Consider the following 16187-nt stretch of genomic DNA (forward strand, 5'->3'; position numbering starts at 1 on the left):
CTTCGCCACTAAGATCGTATCTTCATGAACGCTACAACGTTAAGTCCAACACAAACACTTATGCGAGAAGTATTAAGAACTTTATATGCACGAAGCATATATAAAAAGAGGTTGATATGCATGTGTGAGCCAATTAGGTAGGCCCGAAAGAGACAAGACTCAATATGGTGGGTTAAGTCTACTCAATAGGCTTGGTTTGGAAGCTATTGAACTGACCAAAAAATGGATATACTCTACATGATGTGTGTGTATAACTTTTTTGTTGCCTTAAACTCAGAGTAATTAATAATAATTTTTTTTTATTATTTGTAATAGTAAAACCGGTTTTAACTTTTTATGAGATGTAAACCCATGGGGGTCGGTGTCATATTGATAAAGGCAAAACTTTTAAAACATCAAGGGGTTAGAAGGTATTAGGTTGAAGTCTTTCAGATGATAGAAATTCGTTGTTTAAATAAAACGAGTTCGGATTTACCGTATCACTTTCTGTATTTTTTTTTCTTCTAATTACTATTTCACGTGGATTATGGATTGGGCTCAGTGGCTCACTCTGGTGTTTAATGTTTTAAGACGACTTAAACTGATCTCTAAGATGGGCCTAAGGCCACATTACTCATTATTGGGCCTACAGTTAAGATTGGGCTAATCGTTCAAGAGTTAAGACCCTTAAGTAAATGTTGTAGATATTACTTGAAAAGAAAATACCATATCACAAATAGAAATCAGCCAATGAATATTTTGTTAATTATTTTTGGTATATTTGCTTATTGATTAGTAACCAAATATGATTACAAACTAAATTAATAGTTTTTCATTTACTAGTACACTTATCTTGGTAAAATCAGAACTACTTTAACATCGCGTAAACTAAATTTGGAAATTAAGTTAACCTAAATCTAGCGAGTCTAACGATACATTTAACAAAATCGACTATCCCTAATATCTCATAGGTCGATACGTCACAGCAAGTAAATGAAGGGAAGCAACTTGAAACTTAGAATGCAGATATGCAAAACCAAGGAGCGGGTAGTGGCTTAATGAAGATGTCTACGAGTTTAATTATTTGTAAAGATGAACTTGAACTTGTAGCCAACTTTAATGTGCTTTGTTCGACACAACGGTTATGCCAGTTAGGTTTTGTTTGGAGTTATGAAAAGAAAAATTTTAAAACAAAAATGGATTTGTTATGTGGCCCCTCGGTTACAACTTACAAGTGTTACAACTTCCAATCGTGCCAGTTAATGTATCACATGTTTTGATAATTGCTTGACCGGTCATTTAATGTACATTTACTTTGTAGTTTGACTCAAATATCTTTTTTTTTCTTGAAACGGACTCAAATAACTTTGTAGTACTAATGAATTATTACTAAATAAATATACTAGTATTATCACCTTTTTTTTTGGAGAAAATGGTAAAATCTAAAATGTTAGTGATATTGTTGGAAGTTATGTTGAAAATAAGATTTTGAAGAATCATTGTGTGGTCGCTAATGTAACACGCGAATCAGAAGGATTTAGAAGTGTTAACGTGTAAGGATGATTTGGCCAGACGTTAAGCTAGGACGACACTAACTTAAGTGTTTTTCTCACACATAGCAAATGAAAGACTAATTGACGGAGTAAACTTGAAGGTTGGCATATGAGTTCTTTCGGAAAGGATAAAATGAGAAACGTTTTCATATCCTTTCTTTTCCTGTGCACCACAACCGTCGATGTCACTACTGTCACCACCACACGACACTTTTAGATGAAAGAAAAACGAGGGAGAATCTAGCTACAAAAAGTTAGAGAAAATCTATACATAAGGCCAATTCATAATTTAGCTTGTGGACATATGATACCTAGCAATATTATAGGAGTGACTAGCTAACAAATTTACCCTAGCAATGGGAGTAACATACTAACATGTAGATTGGCCTCCACATGTTAGTTGCATTAAACAACATGTTTTGTCAGTTTTTGTTTTCTCTTTGGTTCTGCACTAGATATTCTTGTTGATACTACTGACAAAGTTTGTAGGACATTCGTCGTGTGTGGACCGCAAGAGGTGCCGTTGGTTTAGTGTGCATAGTTGCTAACGTTAGTATCTAGCCTCGTTTAATTGTGAGACGAGGTGATTCCATTCTATTTACCAAATCTAACCAACACAAGTTCAAAATGAATCTACAAAGTACAAATCTTCACATACACTATACACTATACACATCAAAACATGATTTTATAAATTTATGCAAATAATTCCATAGAAAAAAAAGTGATCCTAAACACATTTAGTAAAAAAAAATGTTGAATTTAATTAAAACAATTAATCAAAGAATCAAGTCACAAACTCACTCTCCAAAACCGGTTTAGTCCTAGTCCCCATGGCCACCGGCACCTCCGCCCTACCAACCGCCGCAACCGCCAACGGGTCACCACGCTCCGCCGCCACCGTCATTTTCTCAATCCTCTTCGCCCCTCTACACCACCGGACCCACAACACGAACACCACCACCAACGCCACCAACAACATCCCTCCCGCCACCGACCCACCCACTCACCACCCCTTATTATTATTACCCCCCTCCTCCCACCACCTCCGGCGCCGGCGATAGGATTTTCCGGCAACATCTCCGGCGCCGGCGAAATCTCCTCAACCACTATCCCAAAATGCCCTTGTGAAACACTTTTACACACACTATTATTCACCACTTTATCAAAAGCAACCCCACCAAATAAATCAAAGAAAACACAAACCGGTGAAAACCCATTTCGTAAAATGTTCAAAGATTCAAACTTTATTAACACCGGGTCTTCCGGCCACCGGAGATCCAATTCCGGTAACCCTTTAGCCGTCAAAACCACCGCATTGTAACCCAATAAACCCACCACCGGAGATAAATAAACAAACCCAGGTAAAGGATAATAAACATCCGACCAATTACCCAAATTATGATATACCAAAATAACCCTCTCAACAAACGGGTGTTCAACAACACCTTTTGGGATAATAAACTCTTTATACCGATTATACCCTCGGCGCCTCAAGTTGCCGGTTCTTAGCCTGAGGGCAGAAATGGAAACTCCGGTTAAGTTGGATGGTGGGGTGCCGTCGTAAATGACGCCGGTTTTTGGACGGTGGGGTGGGATGGACCGGAATGCATGGTCTTGGAGGGTGGAGTCAAGAAACCTTGAAGAGAATGATTGGGAAGTGGAAGATGGGGTTAATGGTGATAATAATAATATTATTGTGAAGATTGGAATCTTGGGTTTCAGTTGTGTTTGAGTTTGGAGTTCATGAAGTGGTGAGTAAAGTGTAAAGAGTAAAGAGTAAAGAGAGTAGGTGTGGACAACGGATATGTTCTTGAAATAAGTGTGAATACTTTCTAACCTTTTGTTTTGTGATATATAAATATATAATAACCATTTTTATCCATCTATTACGAGTTTGTTTTATATTATTTGTTTATGATATTTCTATATTGAATTTTAATTTTATTATTTAAGGTTTGATGATAAAAGGTTTCGCAAATAAATAAGATGTTATAACTTGGTTTAAAAGCTATCTGAGTTTGGTGAGACCCAAAATCCGTTTATTTTTTTATGCCATAAAACTGTTTATCAATTATAAATAATATCTTTTAAAAAACCTGATAATAATTTTTAGTATATTCCTATTTTATATGATTTTCACATCAAATATTAGGTGAAATTAATTTTTAATTTAATGAGATGTTATAACCCGTTTGGTGAGACTCATACCTGTAAATTCGGGTCAAATGCATGAGAAACCCCCATATACAAATAAAACAATCTGATAGCTTGAGAAAAAGTATCGAGCAACCAAAGAGTTTTTAAAGGTTTCTTTTATATGTATTTAAGATTTAAGATAACTAGTAAACAGGTTATGGGACCCGCGTGTTGCGGCTTGACGGTTACAAGTTTTACGCGTTAAACTGTGAAAAGTTTTACAGTTTTACGTGTTTTAAAGGCTATGTAACAAACAAATATTTTATTTAAATACGTGCGTTGAGGACGTCGGTAATATTTGACACATTATGTAAGAAAGTCAAGTGTGTTGCGACATGACTATTAAACCAGACGGAGATTAAAATTAAAAATGTTGAATCACACGCGCAGACATTGTAGCGTGGGTTTGAATTAATTTGCTATATAATTATTATAATAATGAAAATAATAGTTAAATAAATTTATAACATACAGGATTTATTAGAATTAAAACTACGTCTGTGAGAGTTATTTTTGTATCTTTATTAATACGTTAAGAAAAGAAAATAAAATATATAACTTGCATACATCGAGCTTGTGAGTATATAACAAGGAAAATAAATTAATTGGAACAATCATCTAATTGCATGACATATTAACCATCAATAAAACCCAAGAAAAATTGGAAGGGTATTTATGTGACGGAGATGATTTTTGTTAGTTAATGGTATGGAAATAATAGAATTAATGGGATTTTAGATTGAAACGTAAATAATAAACAGCATAAACTTGTAGCTTTTATCAATATAAAAACTAATTTCTATATAGAGAAAAACATATTAGGTGTTTGATCCTTTGTAAAAAAGTGATAAGCCTAATGTTTTGTTTGGTTAAAAGTGAATAAAAGTGCATAACAAGTTTTTAAGTTAATTAAAAGTATAAGAGCATGTTATATACTATTCTATTATCATTTCAATTAAATCAATAAAACATTAATAGATTATACAATTTACACCGTGCTCCAGTTACAAATAAAGTTGTGATGTGATGTATTTGGAAGTCAAGGAACGCGATGATTTATGATAGGAAATCCACTGATGGTAGTAGTGCTTTGGGTGAAATAGATTAAATTGAAATGGGTTGATAATCGCTATCGATTTAATAGAATATATAGTTATGCACATAAAATCAGAGGATAAATATTTTCTAATAAAATCTTAGGACTATACAATTGTCATTAAAAAATAGTTCAAATATGAAGTTGTTGATATCATGTTAGTTTCGGTAATCTCAGATTCATGTGTAATTGTATACCTTATGTGATTAAGTATGCTTGGTCTCATGCTCTTATGCGATTAAAATTATCTATTATGATTCTAAACACTCAAAACTCAGAGGGTGTTTGGGATTCTTTATTTTACCTCCTTATGACTTATATTACAAGTCATAAGTTACAAGTTGTAATTTATAAATTATACACTCATAAAATCTAACTTTTTCAAACACATTATAACTTATAACATATAAGTTATAAGCTATACGAAGGTAAACTAAGGAATCCCTAACACCCCCTCAGTCTTAATAATTTTATACTTTCGTTTTCATAATTTCAAGTTTATATCAATCTTAAAAATACTATTTATACTACCTTTTTAACATTATACGATATATAATATATTCGGTTTTGATTCGAGTAAATAAATATGTGTTCAATATCAGCTAAGAACATACACATATTAAACTCCATCATAAGTAACACTGGAGTAAGAGATCAATGTTTGATTGAGAGAGTTGGTGTAGATTATTAATTTTGTAAACTTTTTATTGGAAACATTGTAGCCCATGTTTGTCGGGCTTTTTTTTGTTTTTTATTTTTTAAACTTTTCCTAGTGATTTTTGTTTGTAAGTTTTTTGGGCTCTCAGCCACCGATTAGAAGGTTTCCGTTTTTTGGTTTTATACTATTCGACCGTTAAAGAAATAATTTATATTGATTAAATTAAATACAACCAAAAATATGAGAGAAATAAAAATGTGATAAAAGTTGGATCTAAAGTTATTGTTTTGGGGGAAAAAATGGCAGCTTTTTATATAATAGCGTGATATAAAGCAATGAGCATGTCTGTTTTTTCCATTTAGATATGGCCTTTTCTTTCTTAAAAGAAGTAAAAATATATATATAAACAAATGAATCGTGTAACATTTTATAAAAACTAAAGTACAATGTATAAAAGAATTTTGGACAAACATACCTTCATAAACTATTCGGTCATTTAGGCTATATGTAGTGGGCGCAAGAAAGGGACGAAATCATGCGATTTGGGGCGCGAACACCGCCCCCCCTGGGCGAATTGTGGGTGGGGCGAGGACTGCTTGTCGCCTTGCTTCACTTTGATTATATTATTAATATATTAGTATGTGTGTGTGCTATATATACATATATATATATATATATATATATATTACTATTGTAGCCCCTACACCATTACACCCCAAAAACAAATTTTCATCCCTTGCTGACTGGACGTCACACGCGCAAAACGCCTCAATTTGTGCCCCTCCACTACACATAGCCTTATGTTCAGTCTTTTAGCTTTTACCTAAATTAGTCGGTTCATTTATGTTTGTTAGATAGCTCTAACTAAGTGATGAGACATACCCATAGCTTTTGCCATTTTATAAGTTATTGATAAGGTCAAAGATAGAATTGCTTCATTTCTCGGCTTTCCATATTTGCCTAGTTGTATTGGGACCGATTAAAGATATACATAATACAATGGTAAGTTAGGAAAACCCCTTATATTTATTAGTACTTAGAGCATTCTCATCTCATTCTTCATCTTTATCTCTATAATTACACTAAAAACACTACATTTCTCTCTTCTGTTTAATTAAATAATATTTTTATACATTTATCACTACAGTTTTCTCTCTCCTCTACTCACAACCAATCCAACAAATATTAAAAAATAAATAGAGGCAAACAATTTTCCCCAAATTTACAAAAAATCACTAGACACATTGACAACACGTTAACACCTATAATTTACACTTACAACCACTCAAAACATCACCCTATAATTTACACTTACAACCACTCAAAACATCACCCTATAATTTACATACTCTCCTCACATAAATTTAGGAAATAAGATGTGAATGCTCTTGTATATACAAAAACATAGGTACATTTATTTTTTATTAAGCCTAGGTGTAGACGTGTAGTGAGTTAGCATTCCACGTCACATGTAACTTTTTGATTGGTTCGTGTATTATATTACACACATATTCATAAATACCATATCAACGGCCGTTATCAGTTATCAACTTACCACACTCATACTTCTCAACCTTAAAAAACCCACATACACGGTTAATAAAAATATGTACTTGATAAGAATAATTTCAGACATGAACTACAGTTTTACAGACGATAGCGATAGCTACATACAAATAAATATTTGTAACGTTATTTTGCAGTATTAATGTTATATTTACTCACAACATAATGTGTTGTAACTTTTAAAAGTAAGGCTGAGGGTTGTGGGGGGCTCTAACGGGGGCGCGAGTGGGGGCTCCAGCCAATAATATTGTGACGTGTGGCAGAGAGAGAAACTGGATAAGATGGGTGATGGAGCCCCCGCTGGAGCCCCTGGCCCTGGTGTGGAGGGGCTCCAGCAGGGGCTCCAGCGGATTTTTTTTTTATTTTTTTATAAATATATTCAAAAAACGTATTATTAAAAAAACTCATAAATTATTAAAAAAACACACATTAAAAAAAACACATTAATATCTAAAAATAAAAAAAAATTAAAGTACTAAAAAAACATTATTCTTATTCTTCGGCTTGGTCTTCTTCGATCAACCTCTTTCGGATACGTTCCTTTTGCTTTTCCATCAGCATTTGATCGACCGGATTTAGGTTACTGAAGTCTCTTGTAAGGAAGTCCAAATCTCACATTCGACTTTTTTCCTTTTTGTCATTAGAGACCACCTCCATGGTTTTGTTGAATTTATTGAGGGATTCAACAAGATCGACGATGTTTACGGCTCCCCCCTCAGCCGGTTTTTTCCCCTTGGCGTCCCGTCCCAATGGCCGCCTCCTCGGCGGTGAAGACGTTTCCTCCCCCGCAATGTTTAGGTCGAATCCAACGCGGCAATCCGACCCGGCAGAAGTGCTATACGCTCCAGACGAACTAGTTTTAGTCCGTTTCGGCCCTACTTCCGCATCATGGTCCGGCGCCACCAGCTCAACCCACTTGGAACACCTTTTCAACCTCTCCCACAACTTTACATCGTCCCACGTCTTCACCGTCCCATACCTCCGCAAACACTCCTGCTTCCACTCTTCGACAGTGAAATTGTTAACCGCCAAATCATCACTGCCACTTGGTCTCATACGATCGGCGTTCCTGTTGAAAAGATTAGTAAACAAGCCGACAAATTTTCTGATTTCGGACCACCGACCCGAAATCATATCGGCGTTTCGCTCTGTACTCCCAAAGAGCGTATAGAACGTCTCCCTAACCTTTGTCCAAAAAACCTTGCTTTTTTGGTAGTCGGCTGCAAAATGAATAATTAAATTAGATTTCCAGTTAACTTTTTTATTTAACTTTTTTATTAAAAATCATTTTTAAAAACGTTAAAACAATTACCGCAACGCCGATCCTCAGAAATGACTATCCAAGCCCGACACAAGGCTTCCTTCTCATCCGATGACCACGGAGTGGTTTTCCGTTTCATCCTCGGAGTCGAAGCCGGTCCCGGCCCGTCCGTTGCAAGTTGTTTTTTTCGGTGGACGCGTCTTCTTGCTCCCGTAGCATCACCGTGTGATTCTTGTGTCTCCGGAACAACAAAGTTAGGAGACGGTTGTATGTTGGATTGTTGAAAGCCGGATGTTTCTTGCGACCCCGAAAAAAACATCGATTGGTCTGGTGACGACCATAAATCGTCGTAACTATAACCTGAATCTAGGTTTGGGTACCAATTTCCAGACATGTTTTTAAAAAAAAGTTTGGAAGATGGGTTGATTTTGGGTTTTTTTTTGAAGTTGTGGTAATTGTTTTATGTGATTTTGGGTGTGGTAATTGTTTTAGGTGATATTGGGTTTATATATAGGAAGAATAATTTTTTTTTTATTAAATTAAAGAGCCCAACGGCTCATTTGTGTACTCCCAACGGCTATTTCACGTCTCCCAATGCTCCTTTACGCCAGCTTTGTCCCGCGACCCACCTTGCGCCTGCTTTGAATTCCGTGCTCGCGCCCCTCTCGCGCCCCGGTGGTGTGGTACTCGCGCCTGGGGGCGCGAGCGGAGGGGCTCTCGCGCCCCCGCTGAAGCCCCACACCCCTCAGCCTAATATTTAATAACAATGAATGAGGAAGAAATCAGGTCCCCTTCCATATGTTGGATAAATCATGGTCTGACACTACTGAAATAATAATATGCCGCCGCCACCACCACCACCAGTCAACCTCCAAAATTTACTACACAAATGCCTAATGATTCCCACCAATACCAACTTTATATTTCAATTATGAGAGAATATAACACCAAAAAATAACTAAGTTTATTTGATATCTTTTTTTAATTCTTTTGTATTTTTTCTTGAAGTTAAGTTCGTATTTTCATTTACGTGGTTTGACCAATATTGTTACTTTTGTTTAAAAGCACCCATAAGGCCATAAGGCTATGTGTATTGGAGAGACTATAAAATGAAACGTTTTGTGACATGTGACGTCAAATCAGCAAATGTTAAGAGTTTGTTTTAATTTTAGGGATGTAGTGGTGTTGTAGCCCAATACACACACACACACACCACAAACAATACAATATAATAATATTCTTTAAAGAGATCTCTGGCGACAAAAAACACTCGCTCCCTCCCCTATCGCCCCATTCATCGCCGGGGGGGCAGTGTTCACCAACAAAACCGCTCTAATTTGTAGGCATTTGTCGCCCCAATACGGCTACCCTAATGTCCGGATGTGTAACACCCCGGCCCCTCGCACCACCAATATTGTCCGCTCTGCCCACGAAGAGCTCACGGATTTGTTTTTGGTTGCCCAAAACGCGTTGGTGATGTTAAGAGGCAGGACATTACTTATGAACCAAGGATCTCTCTTGTCCACGGCCGATGTGGGATAGCCTAAGAGTGAGACGATTTTGTGTTTGCCAAGGGTGTTACAGGATGTAGCCTGACCGCCACCCCACATATCTCCTTTGTTTTTATTTCATATTTATTTTGAGTTATTATTTTTTTATTAACTTTTTTTTGTCACAAATCATTCTCATCTTTCTCATTTTAATTCCCATTTATAGAATAATCTGACCCTAAATTAAATAAGGGAAAATTCCCGAAATGACCACTCAAAATAGAGAGATTCCCATAATGACCCGTCATTTTGCTTAATTCCGAAAACAGCCCGTCCCAAACCAATCACGAAGATGAGTTTTGCTTGTCGGATGGTGAGATTGTTCGACCATTGACATGATGACAAGTGGCTCTCAAATCTCATCTTCACAATTAGATTGGTCTCAAATCTCATCAAGATCAATCTCATTGTGACTATTAAATTTGAGCTCAAATCTCATCTTGAAAATGATATTTTGAGGCCACATGCCAAATTCTTATTGGACGTTGAATCTCATCGCAAAGATGAGACTAAGGCTATGTTGGGAGTTTTTAAAAAAGGTGGGTCATTTTTAAAACCTCTCCTCTGACGGGTTATTTTGTTTAATTTTCCCAAAAAAAGATATGAATTTAAACACATGAATATGGATTCGTACGATAACCAACTTTGATAATTGTGTCACTAATATCGATCAATTTAAACACATACGAAAAAAATCAGTAAAAATAACAACTAGCTTAGTCTAATAGCAAGTGTATGACCTTCGACTAAAAGGCTAAGGGTTTTAGTTTTAGTTAAGATACGGAGTAAAATTGAGTCAGAAAAAAAGATATTAGTCCTTGAATAAATAACAAAAAATAAAGCAATAATAAATTTTAAAAAGAAGTATGACTAATATGATTATAAAAATTATTATTTTATCATGTAAACAAGTTACAATCCACCACTGTATCATATATTATACCTTCTCATTTGACACAAGATGACAAGAGTTCAAGATTTGACCATCTAGACATTTCCATAAACAAATCTTTCTAACAAAATAAATAAATAAAAACAAACAATTTGTTTACTAATTATTTAATCGTTCTCGTTTAAACAAATAGAGACAAACAAACAAACAAACTATTTACATAACAGGACTACTGGGTTGGGCCTGTTTGTTTGTATTTAAAGTATGTGAAGCTGCTGGTGATTATGCAGGGGGTATAGTTGGTATTACAATGGATTGTAGATTATGTGTTGATAGATTATTAATGGGGTATACTTGGCTCACCTCTTCATTATTTTCATCTATGTAAACAACATCTTGCATTGTAAGTTGATGGTATTCCACTATTTCTCTTAAGAACCGGTTTTCTCTCGCGTAAACTGAATTCTCCTGGGCTAACCGCGCTTTCTCTGCTAAAAGCGACTCCAGTTGGAGCCGTATCTGCAACATAAATATAAGTGTTTAATAACAGGCCCATTTGACGATATCAGTTAGGGCTGTCACTTTTACCCGAAACCCGAAACCCAACCCGAGAAAACACATACCCGAACCCAAGAAAAGACTAACCCGAACCCGAACCGAAGTAATTCAGGTTGGTTCTCGGGTTTGATTTATAAGTTTCGGGTCAACCCGAATAAACTTTTAGTTTTGAAAATAAATATATTTTTAGGTATAATAGGCTTAGTCTTAGCCACTAACGTTATCAGAATCTGGTCCTTAATCGATTGTTGTCATTACAACTATTAAAGATCGATTGCTTATTGTTGATTTATGTTTTCCATTTATTACTAATAGCAACCGTAATCGAACAACCAAATCACGCCCGATTGAAGACAAATATGGTTCGAGTTAGTTTTACTCTTCTTTTGGATTGTTTTATCAAGCTATGTTGGTTTATTATTTGATTATTTGCTTACGAGCAAAAAATAATATGTTGTTTTAATTTTAGCATTGTAGTTTTTTAAATTTTTTTGTTTTGTATTCTAGGATACTCGAAACCCGATTAGCCCAACCCGAAAAAATCCGAACCCAAAAAACCCGTGAGAGATTTGGGTTGGGTTTTGGGTCAAGATTTAAAACTTTGAAACTGGAAGAACCCGACCCGAAAAACCCGAGAAACGAACCCGAAGAACACCCCTAATATCAGTTATGTTTTATACTTATCGGGTCAAATAGAAAGAAAGTTATTAAAAAAGAAACGGGTCAAAGCCAATAACATTTTGTCTACATATGCATATATGAACAATGTTATATGTATTATTGTATCTTGTGTGGCTAAAAATAGAATACTCTGTAAATTGTATCTACTAGTAACATGTAATTTTCTTGGGACAGGAAAGTAGTGGTTTGATGCTATAATATAAAATCCAGGTCACATGGTCACACGTGCTGGAGATGATGATGTCATTTTCAGATGAGGTGGAGATGCAGAACCCATCACTGGTGGGGTAATTTTAAAAACATTTATGTAAGATGACAAATCATATGTCAGGGAACACTAAAATAAGATTTACATCTGTTTGAGAGTAGGGGTGTCCCAAATTCGGCCTGGACCAACAAAACTGTACCGGGACCCGACCAAACCAGACGAAAACCAGCTATGTTCATTTTGTTCTTGGGCGGTTGGGCCAAAATATTTTTTACTTTTTACCATCAAGATTTTCGTTCAGTTCTTGGTTCTATACTTTTTATAATACCATTGATTAAACGGTTCTCGGTTTGTTCGGGTAACAGACTAGAAACGACTAGCTTTCATACGGTTTGGTCTAAAAACTTCTGGGTTTCCATTTGGGCCCGGGTCCAATCCGGTTTAAGCCCAATGCACACCCTGAGATAATGCTAAGGAAATCAAGCATACCAGATCATCATCTTCAGGGTTGTCTCCATCTCCAACTGACTTCTCCCTGAGGCTTTTATTTTCCTCTTCTAGCTGTGCGCAACGCTCCTTTGCGAACGCAAGATCCGCCTTCACGGTTTTAAGCTCCCGAAGTAGAAGCTTTGCTTTCGCAGCCATTGCCATGGAAACCTGTAGTGGAAACCGAAAAATATATCTCGCATGTTACATATATTAAGCAAAGAGATGAAACTTATTTTGAATATAAAAATCATGCACCCAAATGCATCATGACTGACAAATTGGCCGAGCTCGGGCTACGAGTCAAAATGGGTTCTAGGAAAAATGGGATAGGATCAAAAAACGTTCTAAGCAAAATGAATTCGGGTCAATGGGTTTGGCAAAATGGAATCAGGTAAAATAAATTGTTTTAGAAAAAAAGTACCCACCCACTCCTACCACGGTTGTGGTGGCGGCGGTGGGGGTGAGGCAGTGATGCGTGTGCCAGTGACAGCAATGACGGGGTGGAATGTCAAAGGTGACGGGGGCGACGACAAGTAGGTGAATACAAAATATGATCATGAGTGGTGCCAACACATTTAGACCTTTTTAACAGTTACCTGTTTTGACCCATTGACAAACTTAAGCTGATTCATTTTGACCCGTATATAAAACTTAATTTTGCCCAAATTAACCCATTATTATAACGATGGGTCATGATAGCCACCTATAATATATACACATGTGTTCATTACATAACCAGTCTTATATAAAGACATGTGAAAACCTCCTAATGCACTTTTACACAATTTTAGAAAGAGAGTGCGGAAAGCGGGTGCATAACCGTCTTATGTACTAAAGTGAAATAAAAAGTTTTTTGATTTAACCTTAGTACATATGACCGTTATGCACCCGCTTACTGCACTCCCTCTCTCTAAAATTGTGTAAAAGTGCATTATGTAATTCCTGTAGGTCTCTGCTTAAATTAGGTTATAGATGCCAATTGTGACATCAAGATCTAAGCATGCATGGCAGTATAGATGGCAAAATGGGCAGGGCTGGCAAGATGTATGACATGCCAAAATGGTTCGGGTAAAGACATGAAATTTTATAATAAATGCCCAAACAGGTCAAATAGAGTTTAGTTACTCGTAAACACTTCATGTCCGTATTTAAAAAAAATTATAAAATACTTAGCATGTTAAATATGATTGCTCAGACTACACTGTAACAATTTACAGTTTGGGGAGACAGTTTCGACGCATTTCCTTTTTGGCTAATTATGTTGATTTGACCCATTTTTATGTATATGGATGAAAATTGCCACCTATACAAGACGGGTTTGAATGTAAACCAATGATGCATAAATGAAACCTTACATCTCTTGATGCCTTCAATTGAATTTCTATATCTGTTTCTGTTTGGGGTTGAGTTTGAACGCACAACTGCTGAAATTGCTTATTAATCCCAACAGTAGATGTGGTCTGGGTCTCAGGGACGCCACTTTTTTTCTTTATATGTAGTTTGCGTGTTTCTTGAATTATGTCGGCTGTTCTGTTCTCCACAATTGTCTTGCCTTCCTGTTAAGAGTAAGCAATAAACATGAATGATATGAACATTGAATGCCATCTATATAATATCAATATAATATGACACCAAAACTAAAAAAAGACTGAATCTTTATAGCATTTTCATACCTCAAGAGCATTACCGATGTAATTAAGAGATGATTGAATTACTCCTAAACCCTTTTGCAATCCAGGACTTTCTGGCTTTTGATAAACTTCTGACTTCTGATGCAGGCTAGAATTCTGAAAAAAGCACATAATAATAAGGATCGTGCTATTATTCATGTATTTCGTATAACTGTAACAAGCATGTTCGTGTATAACCATTACCTGACTTCTTGTTTCTGCATCAGACATCTGCTGCCTCCTTCTTTCTGGTGTTTCATATTGCTGTGCCACATCGTCATCATCTTCAATAATGGATCTGGCTTTTCTAGCCAAAACGCCCCAAAATCCACGCTTCGGTTTTTCCAAATTCTTCATTGATGTGTAATCATATTTCACAGAATCATCCTGTAACAGCATACACATTTATTAGATCATTTTTGGTTCTAAAAAGCAAAACGCGCACAAAAGCGACGGGTCAAAACCCAAGCACAAAAAGTGCATCGATTTTCGTATGCGAGGCGCAAGGTTCTTATACAACATTTTTATACATGTCATAGGTTTTTAGCACCCCCTACCAACAATTATCTATAAGTTAGCACTATACAAAAGTTAGTATAAAAATAACCTAGATTTACAACCTAAATGTGTGGTACATCATTCTGAAGCATAAAAATGACCCGTGCACATAAGGTGCACGCCGTAGAGAGCTTTTTTTGTCTACAAAATGCACCTCATCTGCGCTCTTTGGACTTCACCGCTTTGGTCGCCTTGTGTAGGCAGGACCGTCAAGGCCATCGCCTTGTGTCGGTTCGCACTACGGTGCACTTAAAGTACGCTTTTTAAAACGAACGCCTCATCAAAAGAGATTAACCAAGGAACCATTTATGTTATGCAGATGCTCTAAACCTATATTATGTTCATCCATGTAATCTATCATTCTAACGACATAACCGCATATCATATCTGAAATGATCTATTATTCTAAGGACATTAAACAAACACCTACATCTTATGACCTACACTAATCCTACTTAATTCAATAATATCAATATAACACAAATACAAATATAAAAATAATTATAATAATAATCAAGCATAACAGCAGCCGAAAACCTTCGGAGCAGACGACTGCGAATCTCGAACCGATATCGACTTCACACTCCTCGGCGAAATCGCCGGTTGACCATACGCCGACGAGAGAGCCGAGTCACGGTTGGCCGCCGAAGAAGCTCTGATCGCCTTAGCCGCAAGCGACGGCGTTTCCTCTAAGCCAGTCGTCGGATAACCGCTAGGGTTAGGGTTTCCAAATTGTTCAACAGACGTTGCAAAACCTTGACGTCTTCTATACGCCATATAGGCAAACTAATACCGCAGAAGTCAACGGCGATTGGTAGATGTGAATTAGGTAAACGGCTAACTCCGGCTGTGTAATAAGGAGTATATTCCGGCCACCGACAGTCCCGCTGTAATAATAATAATAATAAGATTTCGAATGGTCAACCTTTTGAATGGAGTGTGTGTAATAAGTGTTACGGGTTCGGGTTATGTATTTGACACTCGTTCGGGTAAGTTAAGTAGAATACACGAAATGTATTGGTGTTTGTTTTGTGTTCAAATTTGAAATTTTTAGGACAAATGAAAAGGGTAATTTTATATGTATGGTAACTAAATAAATATTGTTAAAAGACATTTATTACTATCTGGGTTGTGCGTGTTGCGATTCGGCGCAGTTTTTTTTGCTAAAATCAAACCGAAAATCAAAACTTCGACTTTTGGAGTTTTTGAAAGTGTTCGGTTCGGTTTTGGTTTTTGTCATTTGAGCTTAAAAACTTTAGGCCGAAAAAA

The 16187-nt window shown here is 36.3% G+C and overlaps 1 protein-coding gene across 1 annotated transcript; it reads right to left on the minus strand.

Moving 5' to 3' along the window:
* Nucleotides 1-10789: 10789 nt before the first annotated feature.
* On the minus strand, nucleotides 10790-15882 carry LOC143609189 (uncharacterized). The gene is made up of 6 exons (XM_077084016.1): nucleotides 15456-15882; nucleotides 14565-14747; nucleotides 14364-14477; nucleotides 14046-14246; nucleotides 12691-12858; nucleotides 10790-11273 (listed from the first exon to the last, which is right to left on the minus strand). Exons 1-6 carry the CDS (start codon nucleotides 15693-15695, stop codon nucleotides 11037-11039), a joined length of 1143 nt encoding a protein of 380 aa, XP_076940131.1. The 5' UTR covers nucleotides 15696-15882; the 3' UTR covers nucleotides 10790-11036.
* Nucleotides 15883-16187: the final 305 nt, after the last annotated feature.

This window comes from Bidens hawaiensis, unplaced genomic scaffold (assembly GCF_021521415.1).
Source record: "Bidens hawaiensis isolate Kalapana, Puna unplaced genomic scaffold, B.hawaiensis_p1.1 tig00419509_1, whole genome shotgun sequence".
In the NCBI taxonomy this organism is placed as follows: Eukaryota; Viridiplantae; Streptophyta; class Magnoliopsida; order Asterales; family Asteraceae; genus Bidens; species Bidens hawaiensis.